This window comes from Tauraco erythrolophus, chromosome 5 (assembly GCF_009769465.1).
Source record: "Tauraco erythrolophus isolate bTauEry1 chromosome 5, bTauEry1.pri, whole genome shotgun sequence".
Lineage (NCBI taxonomy): Eukaryota > Metazoa > Chordata > Aves > Musophagiformes > Musophagidae > Tauraco > Tauraco erythrolophus.
In genome coordinates this window covers 51,454,196-51,476,709 of record NC_141469.1, presented here as the reverse complement: position 1 = coordinate 51,476,709, position 22,514 = coordinate 51,454,196, and the positions used below count along the sequence as shown (strand labels likewise).

Sequence of the window (22,514 nt, the reverse complement as noted above, 5' to 3'; positions counted from 1 at the left end):
GTGGTTCAAACTGTGCCTTGTGGATTACTGTGGAGCATTTCCCAGTGTATCTACTTGTTACTGTTACCTGTCTGAACAGATACACATCTATATATACACTTAGCTATATCTGTATGCCTGGATGCGTCTCTCTGTGTGTATATATATATGGGTTTTAGATGCTATGCATTATTCTTAGTCTTTGAGTGAAGCAATTGCATGTTGCGGGTGATATTAACTTGGAGAACATTATGTTTGAGTGAAAACAATGCAGAATTGTTTATACAACACTTTCTGGAAAGCAAATGAGTGTAAGAATGAACGTTATGGTAAATTTAATACTGCAAATTAATGCAGAGTTAATGTAGAAGTTGAGAAGCATAGAGAGTGGTGTGAGAGTCTGCTGGGAAGCTGTCAGAAGGAGAATGCCTAATATTGCAATCAACCTGCAAGCTTGGTAAGTGAGGCAAACTCTTTTAAGCTCTTAAGATGTGATATCAAAAGGGCAGAAAGAGGGAGAGTGACTTCATGAGTCACCAGCAAGGTGCAGGGTCACTGACCCAGAAGAAGTTTGTATCAGCCTCTCACTTGTGGAATAACTGTCTTTCAGAGGAAAAAGTAAACTCAGAGAATTATCGATGTAGGTGTGGCTGCATTCACCTACCCCATCATGTTATTGACAGACCTGCTCATATATACAGTGTATGGGCCTGGTTCTGTTTGTGTTATCTCTAGTCAATAATTCAGGTCATAATTTTGCCACCACGTGTCCCATAGCAAGTGCTTGGCACAATGTTGCACCTGCAGCTCATCTGTTTTTGAATTCTCTTCTGTCTGTTTTTTGCGCTTAATTTTGGCTTTGTGTATCTTTGTGTTGCTGTAGGGTTCATAGCTGTCAACAATGTGCTGAAGAGCAGCTATGGATCTGGACAGTTAATGCTGTGCTGTGGTGTGGGAAGATCGCTGGGAAGACTGCGGGAGGATAGACTTGAATGAAGAGGCTTGAAATGGAACTGAGAGAGGAGTGCCCATTTGGGGTGGGAACCAGTGAAACTGGGGAAGGATTTGTGCACCCAGGTGGTGGGAAGAGTTATAAAGAAGAAAAGGAACTGGAATTTGTGGGTGACAGGGAGCTGCCTGACAAGGAGACTGTTGAGGAGGCGTGAAGAGAGATAGTTAGTACCAGCTTAAATCTGGGAAATGAAGTCTGGGATCTTGTACTTCAGTAGGAGAAGGTTTTTTGGAGAAAGCATCAGGGCTGTGATGGGGCAGCTTTGGAGGGAATGCATCAAAGCTCTTCAAGTAAGGATAAGCAGTTAAAGTGTTCATTTTTTTAGAAATGTATTCTCTTCAGTATCTGTAACTGAAACCAAGATCCCTTCATGCAACCATTCTTTTGTCACCAACAAATATCTCCGGAATTGATTGACAGTTTCATTGAAGCCTTCCTATGCTTTCGACATGACACTGTACTCTTGCCATCAAGTACAGTGCAAACTGCAGGAAGAAAAATCTAGTGCATTTCAGAGGTAAAGCACTAATATAGACCTGAGTTTAGTGCCACACAGTGAGATTTGTTTCGTGGGTTTGCTTGAAATTGTACAGTAAAAAGTACACAAAAAGGACAGCATTTAGATTGGGAAATGGGTTGTCAAGAAATAGGAAAGGGAGAATGAAGTTGTACCTGAAACCTTAATTTTCTTAGGTGTGTTTAGCCTTTTATGTACTCTTTCCCCCGGCCCCCTACCCCGACCCCACTGCTTGGCCTTCAGGTAAATGACTCTGTTGAGTTTCATCCTTACACTTTGTAAAAGCTTAAGCTTCCTATCTGCAAGTTTCCAGCTTGGTGTTGGCAACTGGGCCGCTGGATTTTTTTTCAAGCTATCATGTGTATTTGCAGTCAGCAGTGTAAAAATAAGTAATTTTTTTTCAAATAACAGCTCGGTGCAGGTGGAAGTCTTTGAGGTGGACTTTCTCATTTGCAGCTCATATCAAACAACTTTTTAAATCTTCCCTCTCTGAAGATGAAAGATTTTGGACATGATTTGTAGATGTCTTACCGATATCTTAGAATGTTGTCTAACATGTAGGCTGCAGATATGAGAAACAGTTATGTATTGATGAATTGTGAGAAAGCTTTCATATTCCAAGCACTTCCACAAAAACCTGGAAGTTTAGGGCTAGGTGCTGGGCTACTCTCTGATTAAGTCAAGCTATTGTTTCAAACCAGGTGACTTTGAATCACTCTGAATGGGCTATCAGGAGCCAAATATATTCTAAATCAAAGACCTGGATGGAATACAGCTTTAAGTAGCTCTAGATAGTGTCTGACGGAGTTACATTAATAGATGTCTTATTTTTGGCTCACATTCTATGCTTCTCTAGAGCAAATAAGATGTTAGGCTAGAATAACAAATAGTTTTCAGTAATGTGAAATGATTTCTAACAGTAAAAATCAAAATGTCTCAAAAGTGCCTTTTCTGGTGCTGCAATTGCAAACAACCGAGCTAAGGGAAAATACTGGTACTTACATAAATATTAAGAAGTTTCCACTTTAAAGAACATACTAAAGGAGTATTAAGTACATTTTGTTAAAGAAGCTCTGATGCCAGTGACAAGAAACTGTATTATCTTTGTTGTAACAATTATTAAAAAAAATAGTCACATATAAAATGTTTTTCTGTTAAAAAAAAAAAATCAGAAGGCATCTAACTGCCTAGATTAGCTTTCTAGGTTCCATGAAGCAAACAAGCTCTTCTGAGTTATCACTCTAAAATTTGGATTGAGCTCTATTGAATACTTACGCACGCTGCATTTAATGAATAGAGAGGAAAATACTGAGTTAAGATAAATAATTCTCCGTTTTGTCCTGTATGGCATAGCATTCAGCGGAGCTATAGCAGGGATCTTCTTTTTGTGGCCTTTGCTGCCCTCGCTGCAGTGGAATGGCTTCAGCTGAGGATGGCATGGATACTGCCTATTCCTGTGGTTTAGGATCTTATGGACAAAGCAGTGTCCCGGAAAGTGGGACATGTGTTTTTATGCCCTGGGGAGATCCCAGGCTTATTACTTTGTGCTCACTTCTTTAATTCTGATTGTATAAAACTTTGTTACTGGTGCTGTCCCAAATCTGAATATATGTCCAGTGCTGCTTTTGTTTGCCTACTTACTGTTTTAAAGTTCACTACCTTTGCTTTAAAAAGCAGAATAAATCTTCCCAGCTATAGTGGAGCTCTGATAAGTGACACTGGTTGAAGTCAGAGCTAACTCTGGCACCTTAATTCCTCTTTATTTTTCTCCTCTAATAATTTGCGCCCCTAAATATTTGCATTGTGATACCATATTGTAACCTCATGCTCCTTCCATGTGGTTTTTAGTCACCATCTTGCCAGCATTCACATCTTTCACGAAGCAGTTTTTCCAGCTTCCTAGATTTCCTTTTTCAGTCGTAAGCTCATTGATACCTTTCAGATATTGGTGTTCAAATCAGCTTGACATGTTTCTCTTTCCAGTCTCTTGGTGCTTTGCAGCATTTGGGATGTGGGCTGTTGTAGGCGCAGGGAACAGCGATGTCTCACCCACTGGTATGTGCAGGTGATTTTTTTGAAATGCAATACAGTGAGCAAAAGAGAGAGGAGAATGAATAGCAGGGAGCTGCGTGTGTAGTTAGTGCATAGTTTTGAATAATAACCTTTGTATGAGTGTTATTGAAGCTGGATATTTCAGTGCCATCAGCAACAGCACTTTTATCTTCCTCTAGCACTTTGCAGGTGTTGGTCAAAATCACAGGAATGTTTCCCCACAGCCAAGTCTGCAAACTCAGGTTTAACCGTCTGTATCATCTCCCTCAGTCAGCCAGGCATCATTTTGCATCACCTTTGCATCACCCCTTTGCGCTGGTTGTCATGTTTTCAGCCTTTTAACAGATGCAAAAAGCACAGTTTAGGTGCTCGTCAAGGAAGTGCAGATACCATTCCCTTTCAGTTCCTGGGAGCAGCCACAGCAAGGAGAAAGTCTCAGCATGCCTTAACTGTCCTGCTACGTAATCCCATTCGTAGATAGGGATGAGAGTGAAGACTAATGTAGGCCCATGCCTTTCTGGTAAACTCTGGTTCTGACTAATAGCTCTTTTTGATTATTTTTGTTTTAAGCTGTTTGTTTGTAATTGTCTATTTATTTCTTTGTATCTGTCATGTTTCTAATTTGGAGTGCCTTACTCATGCTCTTTTTGATTGCAGCATCTTCCAAGTTGATGTATTGGTGGATTGACACTAATGTCTCCTTAAAGGAAACAAAACCATGTGTTTTTTCTTCCTTACCATATAAGCCGAGGCTTTGAAAACATAAATACTGAAGCCTGTAGAGTACAGTAGTCCTCTTTCTATGAGCAAGGCTGGGACTTTGACACTGATACTTAAATTATTCTGGTTACTTGAGGTTGTGGACTGCAGCTGCGAGAAGTGATGGCAGCTGAAAATATTCAAATGGTGTCGTTTCAGTACTGTGGGTCACAGTGCAGCCTCTACTGTGTCGTGGTTTGTAAAGATTCTGCTATTGTGGAATAGGCACACAAATTTTTATAACAGGTCTTTAAATGCTTCAGATATTAAGTTTATTAGAGAGGCTTTACAGTGATAAGCAAATAAATGGAATGAGTTTTGCCTATTTAAAGAAAACTGCAGGTGGCTAGGTCAGTGCAGGTGTCTTGGAAATTACATGACCTTTGCGCAGATGCTTGTTTCTTATCTCGAAATTTACTACTCTTTACATATGTTGCAATAGCTGGCTGTGAGAGACAGGGAATCTGTCATATTTCTATGACAGCACTCTGATGCTGCTGTGCTTGGCTGTGGGCTACTGTGCTCCTACTACTGGGCTACAAGTTTTTGTTGTTGTTTTTTGGTTGATTGGTTTTGGTTAGTTGTTTTTTTTAGATCAATATCCAGCCTAGTGGGACAGGTAACTGACTACTTTGATGTTCCTTTGTCTGTGCAAAGGAGAACATAGATCTATATTCTGGCAAGGTAGAAGGATGTTCTAGTTTGCTTTGAATGCCTGAATTCCTGGGAACATGCAGGCTGCTTACCAGAACTGTTTAACAAAGTCAGCTTAAGCTATCACTAGATGAGAGAATATGGCAAAACACTGATAAGCTTTGGAACTGAAGCTCCAGCTTCTTTCAAGAGGCTAGGTGTTAAACATTTCTGCTGATATTTTAAACCCTGCTCCCACTGAAGGGATGCATTGCGTAAGAAAGTTGCATCATAGGAATTGTCCCTCTAGAGTCCTTTAGTGTAAAGTCTTCTTAGTGGTGATCTTATTCAGAAAAGCATTAGGTGAGTGTGCAGTGTTGAAACACCATGAAAACTGGGATGGGTTTGTCCATGTATCTTCTTCTAAATCACCAGTCCTGAACTAATCTACAAAGAAGTTAAACCAGCAGATGTTAAGAAAGCTGGATAGTGGGAGCAAGATATGCCTTGCATACTGCTCTGGTGCACAGTGACTTACATTTAAACTTTAATTGAAGGAAAAGCCTCCAGTAGAAATTAGCTGCCTTAGTTGTTGTCTAGTGAGCAGTGCCTTTGTAGGAGAACTGCTTTTTTGTTTTGTTTTTGAACCAGATGGTAGAACCAGTAGGAGAACATAATAATTGAGTACAAACAGTGTGATACAGGGCTGGTAATGGGCTGAGTAAAGTATTTTCTTTATGTGTGTCATTTGATGCCTCTTTCAGGGAAGAGGAAGTGTAGTTAATGAGTTCCTGGCTGCTGTTAAAGAATCAGTTGTTCAACTTTTGCCAGTTGTGCCAGCTACAACCTGTATGAAAAGTTACATGTTTCAGTTTGTAACTCTTAATGAGAAGACAAAGTAAAATTAGAAAAGCCTGATATGTAAGATTTCCTGTATCCTCAAGGCTGGGTATTAGCCTGGCATGAAATCTCCTATTTTGCGTTGGTCAGATAACTTTTCCTTGTCACTTTAACACACCTTCTGTGTGCATTTTGGCAGCATTAAAGCTGCCTTCAAACTCCGTTGGTCATGAGAAGCTGCTGAGCAGCCTATTGACTGTCCTCAACAGTGATGAGGAGAGAGGATGGAAACGAGTTCCATGCACCCTGCTGAGGTCAGGGTGATTGAAAAGCGACTCCTCATGATTTCCTGTCCTGGTCTCATGAGGTTTAATTGTCTTCCCAGCCTTGGTTGGTTTGCATAGTTGGTCAAGGGTGACAGGGATTTTTAAAAGCTCCAGGAGATGTTTTCTGTTTGATTCGAGGAGGCAGAGCTAAAGCCATTAGTGCTTGTTGACCAGTGGGAGCCTCCAAGAAGCAGCAGTTGTGAGAAGGAGACTGAGATGGCACTTGCTGATTGTGGAAGCAACTTAAATACACCGAGACTTTCCCCCTCTACCAAGGAGAAAGGAGGGCTGTTAATAATTGACGTGAGTTTGTTTGCATTTGAGGTGTTTCCAGTTTAGCTAAACGTCTCGTCTAGCTAAACGTCGCTTGTGTGCAGCAAGTGTGGAGAGATAGGCATTGCTTCTAGTACGTGAGGGTGGAGGGGTTCAGAAGATTACCATCTGTTTTCCATGTCTGTAACTTTGCGAGTGTTGATAACTGCAGTGTGGCTGACAAGTGACTGACCTAGTAAGAAGAATGTAGGGATTTTGGAGAGCAGATGGCTTAGGGAGTTGCAGGGACAACCCAGCTTATTTCATCTGTACTTCAGTGGTCTAAATCTGTCTGGGGGTGGTAGAAAGGAAAGTTGCTGTCATTAGGTGACTATTACAATCTCTGGTGAAACAAATTGGTAATCTCAATCCAGCTGAGCAGCCAGGTGTCCACATTGCAGTACCACCACGTGCTGGACATGTGTGCCTTCCTTGCCTTCTGTGGATAGAAGCAATGCCAGTGTGAAGTTTGACTTTACTTTTCTCCTCCCTTTTCATCCTTGCTTCTCTTTTCAACTTCTTCTAAGATTCAGAATACTTGATAAACCGTGAGCTGGTTTTCAGCATGGATACTTGGCTGCTGTAGACTCGCTGGAGACAACCTTCTGCGTATCCAAGAGCACTGGATATCTGTATCTAACCCTACTAATGTTCTTGATATAAGAGCCTTGTTTGGATTTATGGAGCATGTGAAGCTACTTCAGCTGTTGAAACAGACCTCTGTCTGGAAATGATGAAGAGTGAGACCAGATAGGGTGCCATATGGACAGACTTTGATGGAGTAGAACCATATCCTGAAAGGTCTTTTTCCTGCCTCTCAAGGCTTCAGAAGTCCTCATTCTCCTGTGAATAAAGCCAGGAGAACAATACTAAGCTCAGCATTGCTGTCCAGCCCTATGGTGATAGCTGAACCGTAGCTAAAGTGGCAGAATACAAATACCTTCAACTTGTTCCTGACCTAAAGGCAATAAGGTTTCTAGTCCCCCTCTCTGCATCTGTAGAGTGTGTCATGTTCTGCTTTGGTGTGGCTTACAGTCTTAATATTTTGCAAGTTGGTTTTAGTGCCTGTGTTGAGAGTTGGTGAAGGGAAAGAAGAGCATGTGTGTGTGAAATCAGGAGAGTTGAAGAAAACATGCCAAATGTAATTCGAAGTTTCTCTTGGAACATGGTCAGTTTGACTTTTTATACTATGTAACTTGGGTTGGTTTAGTCTTTTCATGGTGGCTTCACCTGTGCTGCCCTCAGTCCATGTAGGAGCGATGACCTCGATGGTAGTATGTTGTTGGTAATTGTTTATTTTGATAGTATGCCAGTCTCCCTGGGCAGTTATGTACGCAACTTGCATACAGCCCCTTTGAGCACAGTCCTATTAGTTTAAGTAGAAAAGAACAGTTTGCATGTGAGCATGTTTGCCTGCTTTTTTTAATAACCATTGCAAATCTTGTTAAACAACTTTCTTATTGAAAAGAGAAATACTTTGCCTATTTAAGTGCAAAATCAGTGAATATCTAACAGCTCTAAAACGAAGTCTAATTTGTGCTTTTTAAATGAATCTTTCTGAAATGTTATCAATGCTTTTAACTTCAGACATTCCAGAAATTAATTTTACTTTTATAGCAAAATATCTTTGAACAGCTAAACGTGGTCTTGATGTTATGACTACCAATGTCCTTCTCCCCAAAATGTGTGATTATTATTTTGTTCTTGATTATTTGTGTGTTGTGTTGTTGTTTGTTTTGTGTGTTTTTTTTTTTTTCCTAGTTAGGTACCTGACAGTTTTTGGGTCTTTTTTCCCCCAGGAGCAGTGGGTCATCATGGTGACAATCTTGCAGAGAAGATACTTTCTGTGCTTCCCAGGCTTCCTGGCCACAAGACCGATGTGATGGTTAACATGGTGGAACTTACAGCACTGCAGACTACAGATGAAACTTGCAGTATTATAGCACCTGGCTGCTTGGCACAACCAAAGTAAACATTCTTTTCTTCTTTTTTTTTTTTTTTTTTTTAAGATATTGAATATATTTGTTATCTCTCTGTGAAAAAATGAACAGAAAGCAAGTCTTCTATTAAAAAAAAAAAAAGAAAATAGTCAAGCTTACAGGAAAAACCCATCTGGTCCTAATTCTGCTGGAATATAATCATCTGTATGTGTGCATTAAATGAGCAGGCCACGTAAGACTCCCAAAATTGGGTGGTTCTCAGATTTGGGTTGTTAAAACTGTTGTGGATTACTGTAATAGAAATCAGTACAGATTAAACATCCAGAATTCTTCCTTGTGACATTTCTTTTTTTGCCTAAGTAACAGGTCATCCAAACAGATCTTAAGTGTGGCTTCCTTTTCCCATAAGCCTTTTTATAATTATGAAGTGAGCTGCATGCTGAATTCTTGTTAGAGTACCTGTTGACTTAAGGTTTTATCCCTGTTTTTAAACACAATACCTGTGGAGAAAGACAATTACACACAAATTTAGGTGTACAGACAGCTTCATGAGGGCCTGCTTTTTGCTTAAACAAAGACAATCTAAAAGCAGTAACTTTGAACAATTGTACTTAGTTTTGTATAGTTTATAGCTAAGTGCATCAGGTTTGATATTTCACTTCCTAAATTTAGTTGTCCAAACTGAAATTGTCCTACAGCTTCTGTTACCATGCATAAACTAGAAAATACACCAGGTGCTGGTTTCACTCTACAAAAAAAATTTTGCTCAGCAGTGCTCTAGAAATTCATGCAGTGCAAAGGAGATGAAAAGTTCTTTTTCTTTTGCTATAATGTTCCCTCCATATATTAGAAAAGGGTTTTTCAAGATGAGCTATCTAATGTAGGTTCTGTTCTTTCGTTTTGACTCCTTTTGGTGCTTCACACCTGTTGTCTACCCCCTCTTCTCCACCACAAAGATTTCACAGAAGACTTTCCACTGTTCCAACATATGGTCTATATTTTCTGAGAGCCTCCAGATCCTTTGTCGTCTTCTGTCTCCCACACATGCTGTGACTGGGTCCAGTTTCTAGGTTTCGCGTTGCATAACTCTCTTCTTCCTTAGGAGTTGGAGAGGAAACATTTCCTCATATAGGTGGACTCAATTATAAGTTGCTGCCAGGGTGACTAACTTAAATAAAATTTGTTCTGTTTTTCTTCTTATTGGCCGCTTTCCAGCTGATCTCTGAAGTAGAAGTGAGATGTCCTTAAGATCTGTCTACACAGTGAAATGAAGAGGTCAGTGCCTGTGGTAGACATTCTGTGGTAGCTGTTGTTTGTGCTAACTTTGAGTAGCTACCAGAAATCAAGAAAATTTCTGACAGCGTTGACTAGGAAAAAAAATATATTTATTACCTTGATATTGTTGACCTGTGCTACCACTCCATTATTCCTAACATTATTGGCATTGAGGAGACTAAAGCTAGTGCTAGTAAGTCTTCCTATGCTAAAATTATTACTTCATTCTTCTCTATATTCGTGTTTTTAGGAACAGCTGGCAGAGTTTTATTGTGTTCTAAGGTGGCTCATAGTATATATACCGAGGTTTATTTGCCTGTTTGCTAGCTAGTGAGAGGGTGCCCTCTGTTAACAGTACAGTTAGACTTAAGATATTTTGCAAAGTCTCCTATGGACACAGGTGGTTAAAGAACAAGTTTGAGTACAAGGCACAAGTGCAGCAAAGTTGGATGACAGCAGCTGATACCTGGTACCAAGTCAGTGGCGTCATTACCACACCAGTCTATAACAGCTTCCTCAAAATACCCTCCCTCTGCAAAGTCATCTTACAGAATCTGTAAACACTGGAAATTTTTAAGAACAGATTTGGCGAAGATTGGTTTAAGAAGGATTGATCTTGTCTTGGAGCAGAGCAAAGGGACTAGATGACCTCTCAAAATCTCTCCTGTGATCGTTATTCACAACTGAAGAAGTGTTACATGCCTGAGAATAGTCTCCAAACTTCAAAGAATGTGGCTCTGCAATGCTCAACCCTGCGTCTTTCTCTTTTTCTCCAACCACATCATGATTAGGAATAGTTTCCAATTTAAAACTGGCATTTCCAAACCAGCTTAAAACAGTTGCTGAAGAGTACTAGAAACAGTGACTGAAGGCAATAGTTTCCGTTCTGTTCAACAGGACTGCGTTCTTAGTGTTAGATTATAAATGTCATCTTTGCTAGTGTAAAATGGTCAAAGTTCTTCTGAAGTACTGAAATGGATTTAAAATTCGCACCAGTAAGTTTCTGTGTCAATTCCGTAAGAAATTTCATAGGATGCTCTCAGTTCTTCATCAACATGGTTATTGCAGTTGGTAGCTGGCTCTGAAGCCTTTCTTGTAATTGAAAACTTAAGTCTTGATTTGTATTTGTAAATGATGCACGGCAAGGAGTGTTCCTCTGCTTATAAATTTTCTATTTACTCTGGCGAGTGAAAGTGCCAGCACCTTTCCCAGAGACAGGACCAGTAACTTCAAGTACACCGAAGTGGAATGTGTGGGGGCTCTTTTAAATGAAATTTTGTGATCAGATTGTGGCATTTCACAGACTCACATATTCAGAATGTTTTTCGAATGTTTTCCAAATATTTTCATTATTTTCTCTCAAGTAATATTTGAGCATGCTGTGGTTGGGGGAGAGAGTGAGGTCTGCTCCTTCCACACAGCTTGCTATATTTAACTTTTCTTTTGGAATGCCTCTCCAGCAGAAACATCTGGGCTCAGTTACAGAGTTAGCAAACAGAATTAATGAATAATTTATGGCTGGTGCGGTGAAATAAAGCAGGGTTCTTTTCTCAAATCTACGGAAATAATGGTCTTCTTTAAAGATTTAGATGAAAATGTAAATGCCACATGCTGCTTAAGTTACTGTACTTTGAAGGTGCTGTCTTTGTGAGGAAGGGAATTTCTTAAAAAAAAAAAAAGAAAAAAGAGAAAAGATCTATTCTATAGTTGTTACTTTTATTAGTCTTAGTAGCCTCAAAAATCTTGCAGACTTGTTTGCCATACTACAGTCACTGACACGTTGCTGGTGCGGTGTGAATATTAGTTGATAGTTATTCTCTTTGAGAATAGTGTCAAAATATTTTATTAATTTTTTATTTATAGATGGATATATATAAATAAAACAGTTTAGAGACATAAAAATAAAGATAGCTACTCTTGATCAGAACTGTTGATTTCTGATTAAGAAAAGCAATAACCATCTTGTCCTTTCAAACAAATGATGCAAATGGAAGTGGAAATTGTAGTGAAAGCTTAATGGCAGAGAAAATTTAAAAAAAAATTACATCAATTACAGCTCTCTTGCTGGTCTTTGTATTTTGATAAGCCAGACAGTGTTTCTGGAGGAATTTGTAACAATTTCAGGTTCTGATTTTAAGCATACATGCAGTGGCTTCTTGGAGTTGTCTGCTTGGATGAACATCAAGCTCTCTGTGCTTGTGAGCCATCCATTGTGTCTATTTGATAACATTTTGGCCGCTTTGTTTCTCCAAGCACCTATCTTGTGTTTCTGCGATTTGGTATTTTGTTGCGTGGAAGCATCCTGCTGTCAATAATGGGTTTGTCTTGATGGAGGTTTATCTTGTGCCGTTTTCCAACTCTTGCAAGCTGGGATTCGAGGTGCGTGGAGGCCCCGTGGCTCCCTGAAGCCCCAACTTAGGTTTGGGATGCCTGCATCCTGGCCACAGGTCCATGGTGTGTGAGAACAAGAGGTAAATAGTTATGTGATACTGAACTGTAGGCAAATGAAGAAATATGTGTGTTTACTGTTTTTTAATCTGCTCTTTTATTGCCCGGAAACACTTTTGATGTACTCTGGTATTTTGCTGAATAAACCGAATACTTAATTAATTTACTCACATTTCAAGAATGCGCTGAATAGAGATTTCTTGCCTGTTTTTCCACTCTTGCTTCCTTTCTCCAATCTTTGGAGTTTGCAAGCTTCTTGGAATTCGGTATGGTGTTAAAATCTTAGAAAAAGACCAGATTTTAATTTAAAATAAATATGTATTTAATGCATTATACAAAGAACCATTAGGTTCTTACAGCAAGCATTTTTCCATAAAGATGCAAAACTGTAACGTAACACATTTCATGTTTGGGCTGCTACGCCTAAAGCAATTCAATGAGTAATATAGCTGAGGTGTCTGGGCACTTTTGACAAAGCAGATGGAGCCACTAAATCATCTGAATTTGCATTGGGGAGAAAAATAACAAGTTCAGAATGAGGTGATCTTGTTGATGGGTGCGATGCAGAAAACATTGATATGCAGGCCAGATGTTTGAAACATGGCACTCACAAAATCTTTCCTTAGGTCTTTGTATGGGAGGTGGAAGGGGAGTTGGTTAAAAATTAGAATGTTCCTGCAGATATAATAGTAAAATTTCAATGTCTTATGTTAATGGCAGTGGAAAATACATACTTCCCCCAATCCTTCTTAGTTCTGAGGTTGTTATTGCTCTTTTGGATGGATTAGTACTTTTGTTTACAAGTGCTAAAACTGTTACAGTTTAGATGGAGAAGAAAGCCCTGCTCCAGCTACATCTTTGCTCTTGGGTGTGATGTGATGATGCAGTGCTGCCCTGGTACTGGTGAGACTTGGACAGCCCTGAGCGTAGAGGAGGGCCAGGAGGTGACGGTACTTGTAGTCCAGTCCTGGCTCTGCTGTTGGCTTGCAGTGTGCCCTTGGACAGATCACTTCATTTCTTTCTGTTCCTCTTTCCTTTCCTAGTCCTTGTCCAAGGAACTTGTTTTTTTAACCAGTAAAATGGAATTTCTCAGGATACAAGAGTTTGCAGACCATACGGCAGAAAATCCTAGGGGTTCTGGTCTTTGAGAGGGTACAAATAATGGTGCAAATGGTTGTGAGCATAGTTAAGATTTCAGGACAAGCAAAGGCAGGATCTTCATTTGCCCTTTCTTCGGTACGGTGTCCTTCCCACTCCTACCTGCAGTGTTTTGTTGTGCTGGGGAGAGGAGACTGTTTTGAGTTGTGTCCCCCTGGCTCCCTTTCCTCTGAGCTGATGGAACAGCAGTTCCAATGATCTCTGTAAAATACACCACAGCAGTATTCTTTGAACAATCATGTATGATGTGAATTTAAAATGAAAGATTATTCGTGCTTGTGTGGCAAAGAAAAAAGCAGCAAGAATTAAAACTGGAAAGGAGATTAAAGTTTCCTTTTAAGCTGGGTAATAGACTTTTTTTGAATGGTTGATTCTATGGTCTTGTTTTTTATTGGTGGGTGTTTTTTTCATTTTTTTAGTTGGGGAACAAGCATCTGAAGGATATCAGAGTGATGTTTTTCTTAACGCTGAGTTAATTACAGATTAAGCTTTGAGGAGATAGTTCTTGGATCTCTGTGATATTTTCAATTTTATTTTTTAAGTATTTCCTTTACACCAGCTGTAGACATTAATTTAACAAAAAACCACCACAACTTTTTTGCATGCATAAGTTTATAAAGGCTTGTAATAAGAAGGTAATTTGGGACTGTGTTATTCTTGAATGAGCTGGGAATTTATGGCATAAATTACAACAATTTTCCTTTTTGGAATGTTAATATTAAAGAGGAAGCGTTAATACTACGGTAAGAAAATCCAGATGACACGACTATATTGCTTCGTATCCACGAAGAGTCTTGCAGAGGAGGAAGGGTAAACCAAAACAATGGATGGCAAGGCTCTTTCAGACGGGGAGAGGAAGAGCTGTGCGCTGTCAACCGGCTTTGGCTCTGCCCCGGTATGTTGGTGGTGGTTCAGCAGCAGCGGGGTGCTGCCGGGGCTCCCCGCCTGTGCTGGCTCCCTGCCTGTCTCCACTTCTGGGGTGCTCCTCCGGCTTTTCTACTGCCGGACGCTTCCCCCTGCTGAGAGCTGCGCATTCCTGCTCTCCCGGGACCTGGTCTCTTGCCTCCGCTGCAGTGCCCTGCTGAGCTCTGCTCTTGGGGATTGCTTTAATCTGTAACATAACCAACCCCCCCCAAGACAAAAAAAACCCAACTGACCGAAAGAAAAAAAAAAGCCACCACCCATGTATAGCCTTTTCCTATTTCCCTGTCTGAACAAGGTGAGCAGAACTATTATGGAGAAAAGGAGGTCTTAACTGCAGGGTTTATGAAAAGCAGACATTAAAAAAACCCTGAAATTTTCCTTATCCAATGACAGGAGAAATTACAGCCCAGCCCTGTGCTTGTAGGACTCATGCTGTGCTACTGAGGTCCATTTTCAGGGAGATGAATTGGGCTTTGCAGGGTTTTTCTCTTGAAACCTTTTGCCTTTTCAGCAATCCAGCTGGGACATCCTTCCCTAAACAGAGGATCAGGCAGTAGAAATGCCCCAAACACAGCATTCCCCATTGCCACCATGTTCCTGGACTGGCAGTCTTCCTGCTCATCACGTTATTTTACTCATATGGGCTCAGAGCACAGTCCTGAATTGAGGCCTATTCAGAGTTTATTTATTGTTTGAAATTTCTCAGGGCATCTTCTTGTTGGGAATAACAGCCCTGGCTGCATCAGCTTCTGGGGTTTGTCAGTCAAGACAAGCTTTCCAGGAGGTGCTTTCTGCTCAGTTTCAAACCAGCCTGCATCAAATGAACATAATTGACTGTTGCCACAGGATAAGATGAACAAGCTGATAAGATTTATTATATCTTACAATAAATGTGTATATTTGCCTGGATCCTTTCAACACAGGACCTCCTTGAAATGGAAAAAAGGAAGGGGTGAGGGGGGTGTGCCGAGGGTGGAAAATTCTGGGAAGAGGTCAAGACCTCCAGCTCGCCTGCGCTGTATGACGTACAGCATTGCTAGAAGACCTCGCTGCCGCTGTGCAAAACCCCAGTTTGCTGCAGTAGTGGGTTTGTTGAAGTAACCAGTGAAGGAATTGCGTGGCAGTTCTTCATCTGACCTGGTACCCGCCTAAGAGGTGCCACGTTTTTTTCAATTGCCTGTTACGACAGGCCTCAGAAGCCTTAGAAGTTGTCTTCTAGATAAGAGGAAGCTTGAAGCATATTTTCCTTGAGATAAAGAATGAATTGGGCTGACAAATTCTCGGCATCGACTGTGCTGTTCTTCCTTATCTGTGCCTCTCAGGCCACAAAAAGGACTTCTGAGGGTTGTGGGAAGCTGGACTGCTCAAGACTTCATTCCTTGTGCTTTGAGGACTGCACTGTTTGTCTGGGCTACCCCAGCTTACTAATGAAAGTTTTCAGCCAGACTTCAGTTTTTTTCCTGGGCCCTCTGACACTCACATAGGCATCCTCAGAGCGCAAGGATCAAGAGGTTTGAGATGCCATTGCCTGTAGAATTTGCTAGCTGAAAATGGCAAAATCCCAAACCCTTCATGCTTGATTTTTTGAAGCCGTATTTTTAGTTCTGGAGAAGAACTCCCTGTATTTATATTATTCTCAATATACTCTCTATTTGAGTGCTGTCATTGAGTCCCAAGTTTCTGACTTTTTCCTTTGCCAGTGGAAAGACACAATAAATTTGAGTGTTACTGAAATGTTGTCCAACCATCAACAGGTCTCTGAGTACTTGTATCTTCAGGTGGTTAGCACAGCAAGGTAACTTAATGTCTGTAAGGAAGTTCAGTGACTACAATCCCTCAGCTAGTTTATCTTCTGACTGTTTCCTTGTTAGCATTGCTCTCTGTTCTGCAGGTACCTTCCTTGCAAGATGTAAAGAAGGACAAATCTCTTTCTGTTGACCATTAGAAAGAGTAACTACTGATGTCTGCAGTCAGGACAGAAAGGGAAGATCTTTATGTTGCTTAAGGGCAGTGATTTTTTGGCTGTCTGCAGCATTTCTTTTAAAACCGACATCTCTCTCTTGTTACTTTAATGCTTTCAACTGGGAATTTTGCAAATTTTGTTTTTCCCCCGTGTAAGTTTGCAAACTGCTTTTCTCTTGGTGTGGCCACAGTGCATTTTCCTGCAGATGCATGCAGAGTTCAATAGCAGCATAAAGACTGTGTCTGTTTAAGTAAACTTTATGAATCTCCAAAGTGAGCTCCAATCGTTCTTGTACGATCTCCCAGTAACTGTTGCTTTGGCTGATGTTGTGAGATTTTTTTTTTTAAGACTAGCTCTCTCTCTGCTTGGCCAACTGCCTTCAAGTTTGCCTCCTGAATGACCTCAACAACGAGGTTTTAAGATACAGTGATATGCATTGGCCTTATTACATACTGCAGAATTACTCATTTTCTGTTCAACCGTAGTGCCAGAACAGGGAGTGACTGAGTGACCTGGAGGGGGGTTTTAGTTTATCATTCTCATACTGTAAAGTAAGCCTGCTGTATCTTACAACAGAGAAAAATGTGCCATAATGGACTGATGAGAAGAACAAATGACAGCTGCTCATTTGGATGACGAGTCAATTTTTGGGAAGCAAACAGTATTATCTGTTGGCAACAGGTTTGGTTGCAAGTTTTGACTATACAATTTGGATTATTTCATGATTCCAAACTTAATTTGAAACAGGAATCAAAGCTTATGTGGGGTAAAATTTATGTGAAGTGAGCTATTTACCTGGCAGAGCTTAAAGATGCTTTCACTCTGGATAGTAGACAGAGTCTGTGCATGGAGAAATACTTCTTTATTTTTATACAGGTAAATACTTGCACAAGTATTGATTTTAATTTTTATAATTGATCCAAAAATTCAGCCTTCTCTTCTGTTGTTTAGATGGAAGATCTTTGGATTCTAATTCATAATGCCTAGCTCCAGTGCTCACCTCTCTTCGTGCATCTTGTTTTCCTGAAGAGTAGCAAAGAGATGCTGAAATGGATTTTGCTGCTTTCTAGCTGCTCTCAGTTTCAAAAGTGGTTGTGAAAATTGACCAAACCAAGCCAGGTCTTATAGCTGATGAACTGTGGCCCAGAAGCGGTCCTTCTGCAGGCTTTGGACGACTGTGCTACACCAAGTACCACTTAATTTCTGTAGATTGTGAATATATTTTCTAAAATGATCTTCAACTGGGAAAGATTCCCATTCGCTGTGGGAGAGAAAAGTTTTATGACCTTAGCTAAATCTCTCCACGACTATACTACTTATTTGAATAAGCAACCAGAAAAAGAAATCCATGTTGAGCTATTTTCAATTACTGGAAACAGCCGCAGAACATGCACTGAATGTGTATGCTGCACGTGGATGCTCGAGCTCCAGTTACCCCTTAGAAAAAGGAAATTAATGTCGACAGAAAAAGCTGCAGGTCTTATTAATGACATGGGAATATGCCATGGCTTTAAACGCTCTTTGCATAGGTCGGAAAATACCATCAATGATACACTTGGTTGTGATGGTAAGGAGGGAATGTGAAGGAGGAGGGGGATTAGACAGCACCCAGCACACTTCTTGTACAAGCCCTTTTTAGGAGAAGGATGCAATTTTAATATTGAATGACTACAAAAAGCCACAGAAAATCCAGAGATTTTGGATTAGGACAAAATTCTGCTCTCCTTAGTCATTCTGTGGTAGGCAGAAGTGTATCAGGGAGGGATTGTGAGAAGATACCCAGAACACAGCGTAAATATATGCAATGCAGACAGAAGTCTTTATCTCGTTCTCCAGGACAGATCAACCAGAGTATGGAAATGGTTATAAAAATGAAAGCCTGAGGCTGGAGCTTTATTCTTTCTGAATAGCTGTCAGTTTGGTTTTGAAGGCTACAACTGGCCATATTAGGTTTGCGTGAGATCTGAAGAAGCTACGGCTCTAGGTTTGCACTGAAACTATGACAAATGTGCTACTTTGAAGTAAGAGAAGGGAATAAGGAAGATATACAGGGCCAGGCCCTCAAGTTGATCTAAGTTTGCTTTCACCAGCATCCTACCAGAGAATCTGGCCCTGCATGTTCAAACAACATGTCTTTAAGAGGTAAGGTCTGCTTCAGATTATTTTTTTACTATTTATTATGAGTCTCCAAGTCTCTACTTGAATTCTTGTTCTCAACTCATAAAGAGAGTGTCTTTGACTGTTTTAACTTCTCTATGCTATAAGACTTCATAAGCAATGTTTTTTGTGGTAACTGAGTCACTTATGGAAAGGATTGTCTTTCCTTCTGTGATGAAGACATATTCCTGTATATTAAGCCCTCAAAGTGGCCTAGTCAAGAGGTTGCTTCAGTTACTCGAGGCTTTAGGCCAGCAAATGAGGAAGAGAGGTCAAAGGAGACTACCAAAAAGTGGCCTTGTAAATCAAAAACATTGAGGAGAGGGAATTCCTGGCATTCCATGGTATCTGGGTTTATTTTCTTACATTTCTCTTAATAAGAAAAACACACTTCAGATGTGTTCTTGGTAAATGTTTTCACTTGTCTCATCTATCTCTGCTGCCAAAAGTGACCCGAAATATATTGGTTTTACATGCCTCGGACGTCTATTGGATTACTACCCAGTGCATCTGTAAAAGTGGACTTGGCAGTCCAGTGCAATCCCTGAATGTAGGTTCAATTGTCAGCACCTCATTGCTAACTGTTCTTTCACTGGAATCATTTTTATTAAAATAACCTTATGCAATAGCTTTAAAACACAGAACAGAATGCTCTAAAGTAACCTATTATGTTACATGTAGTATTCCCAAGTAATACATATGTTGTAAGGATCAGACTTTATTTTTAGCATAATTCATTTGCTTTGTCCAAAAACTAAATTAAAATCCCTGACAAGTAACTCTTTAATATACACATTTTAAAGAGCTGCTTGGCAAGAGTTTTGGTACACCTTGTAGTGTACAAAATCCTACTCAGAAGCTTTCAATTAACTTGATTCATGCAGTAACTCCATCTGGCATTCCGTGTAAGCTGTCCTGCAGCTTGTAGGAATGAAACATTTTACAGAACCATTTCATTGGACTAAAAGGCAGCCAGTTGAAACTCAGACAGGGCTAAATGATGGTTATGAATATTAGAAAGTTTTAAGAAATTCTTGTGTGCACTTTTTTCCTTTGCCACTGCAGAGTTTGGCCACTGTTAGAGGAGCAAGAGTGAATTTTGGGGTAATGCTGGAATGATTAAGGTCTGCTTTATTACAGAGACTAAGAGGGCTGTGGCGTATCTGGGAAGCCTTTCAGCATCAAGCCTTCCCTCTACATTGTGAAGTACTCTATATCCACATTGGCTAATTGGAAAATGGAGTGGGTCAGGTCCCAATAAGCAATTCTACTTCCAACAGAATTTCACTTTTCAGTGATTTTCTGAGATTTTTCTTTTGTGTGTCTTGAAGGAAGCAAACAGGCTCCAGCCTTCATCCGGATGGTCAGCCGTTCTGTTTCTGGCAGTGTGCTATGCTGTACTTGATTGTTCATTTAGATCTGTGATTAGTCTAAAGATCAGGTGCTGCTTCTGCTTTTGAATGGTGGTAGACAGCTGGAATAACCCATATGTTTGGTTTTCTTTTTTACTCTACTTGGTAATGACTTCATATACTATTACAGTCTATGCATTTTACCCTTCTGCAGGAGCTCGTTTGAGAAATCTTCGAAAACTTGTAAAGAATATGTCACTGGTGCGGGAGGGCAGCAGAAGAGGAGGAAGGAGCACTGCTAGACCTGGTCCCATGCTGAGTCAATGCAGAGGAGCTTAGTTCTTAATACCTGGCAAAAAGTGAGAATGCTACCGTGTATTTGGAACTGAAACTTGTTTCTGCAAGTCCCAATGTGATGCATAGCTATCCACTGAGCGCCCCAGCGCCACCATAATTGTTTTAAGAGCTCCTTTATTAATACTGTTTGAACAACAGGAAAGTTTTAGGGTAGCTAAATGTTCTGTGGCCTGTAATAAAGGCTCTGCTGCAGAGCTGGCTTGTGTCAAACTATTGTAGAAGGGAGGGAACCTTACCGGCTGGTTAATAAATGAAAATGATAATAGTATATATTATATATTGTTCAACAGCATAATTAAAAAAAAAAAAGGAACAGATAGGGGTTAATGGAAGGGTAGAGTTAAAATGTTTTGAGGCATGCTGACCACATCTTAGAGCTAGGACTCTTTGCCCAGTAGATAGTAATCTGCTTTTCTCTTTGCACAGAACATGTTAAAAGTCATGTCTATGTACAAGATGGAGCTTTAAGATTTAATACTGCAAGGATTAGTAAGACCTTACCAACAGTCAGCCTCTGTCGAAAGCAGTCCTACCTTCCTGAGATGCATCTGGCCTGCTCTCTTCTCTCTCTCTCTGTAATCTGCCAGGTCCATCTGCTTAGAGTATCAGCAGAAAGGGTTAAAATGACCAAACCTTGTATTTGGTAAGTATGCTTTTAGAGATCAAAAAGAAGAATCCTTAGAAAAGATTAATAGAATCCCTGTTTTATTGGTGCACTTGACTTTCAGTAAAGTTTTTGAGATAATCCAAGTCTTGAGAGACACTGAAATTCATATATTTTAAGACAACCACAGGCATTTGGTTCCAAGATAATAATCTTGCAAGATTATAGACTTCAGAGGTTCTTGAAGTTGATAAGTAACTGTCATAAAAGGACTTCAGGCAAAGATGATGATCTGTTTCTTGTTGGTACAATTGCCAGGCAGGCTTCTGTTTCAGGGCTGTTCGCATGACTAATGCTTCTCTTTCACTGATGCTTCAGCCTGGTGAGCAGCAACAGCTCTGCATGGATTCCTTTTCCTACACTCTTTACCTTCTCGAAAGTGCCTTTGTTTCCTCAAGGCTTGCCTCAGGGTAACATCTTCCAGCATTAGCATTATAACAAAAAACACACGGCGTTTTGCACAGTGGTCATATAATGGTATGAATCATCACTGGCAGTCTGTTTTGTAGAATGTGAAGAGAGCTGGCTTCAGAAATGTATTTAGGGGGAGCCTGGTGCTTTGCCAGCCATTGCACACCTGTACTGTTGCTTCTTCCAGTAGTTCAGCAGGAGCAGCCTTACTTGTTTAGAGGAACTCTCTTCCTGACAAAACATTTGATAGCTGCTGAAGAAATGATCTTGTAGCAATATCAGCTGTCATATGAAATCGCAAAGCTAAGTCTGTTTGCTTACGTGACTCCCAGTACGTGTGCATTACAGTGTTATATTTAAACTGACATTTTCTAAAGTGAACAGGAGCTTTGATATAATGGTCAGTAACCCAATTCAGAGTTCTAACAATTTTGTAATTTGCAGAAAACAAAGTGTTATGGAATTAAGCACTAGTTCTCCTTTTCACAGGGCGGTTTGGAGATCTAAGTAGTTTCTCCCTGCAACATCAGTATCTTCTGCTTGCTCAGTTTATTTTACAGATTTTGATGTACCGCACTTGGATGCTGCAGCGCATGTAGGGAATGACAATTTGTAGATATATTTTCCCTCTGATCACAAATAGAGATGATGTGATTTATCTGCATGTATAGCTTGCTTAGTGTTGGCGTGGGGCATCTGTAGAAGGATAACTGTGAGAGGTTAGTCAGTCCAGGAGTTGCAGAGATTTGCATAATGTTTGGTCCTCAAGCAGACCCGTCTTGATTGTGAGGCCTGTTGTATTTGTAAGGCTTTCGTGTGTTCTTAGTGCCGCTGGTCACAAGTTTATACATGTATCTCACACATCACTGCGATAGGTCAGCAACAACAACAGTCCATGTGGACTTAAGTTAGGGGGCTTATGTTGCTTGTGGCAGTGGTAAGATGTTTATACAGTATTACAGTTTTTTTGGTATACTTTTATTCCATCTGGGGAATGTTTGATGAATATTTTTTTACTCATTTTGTTCTGATTACATAGCATTTTCTAGAAAGCAACAGTTGGTAAATTTTAAAATTACTCCATAAAAGGAATTCCATTCTGTAAATCCTCCAAATTAAGAAATCTGACTCAACAGTTGCATGAAGTTTATCTTCTTATCTCTTCTATTACTAAGAAAGAAGAAAAGAAAGTCTAGTTTAAGGAAACTGTCTTAATGTTTCACAGCATATAGTCCAGTTGAGTACTCCATATTATATTGCTTCCTTATGTTTCACCTTTGGTTGACCTTGAAGTTTACAGGTTGAAGTGGATATTAATGATCTTGGGAATAGCTAAAATAAACAGAACACAAAGGTGATGAGAACCCGTAGCTCCCCAAACTGTTCGTTGGACTGCGTACTTTTTGATTTTGACACAGGAAAATGCTGTATTGGC

At 40.1% G+C, this 22,514-nt stretch overlaps 1 protein-coding gene across 2 annotated transcripts in view; it reads left to right on the top strand.

Annotated features, from left to right (window-relative positions):
* Nucleotides 1-22,514, top strand: part of SCFD2 (sec1 family domain containing 2) — a 209,287-nt gene that overhangs the window by 1,027 nt on the left and 185,746 nt on the right. For both annotated transcript variants that reach the window (XM_086612205.1, XM_086612206.1), the window contains exon 2: nt 8,230-8,398. In XM_086612205.1, coding sequence (XP_086468331.1) covers nt 8,230-8,398 — 169 coding nt within the window. The remainder of the gene's footprint in view (nt 1-8,229; nt 8,399-22,514) is intronic.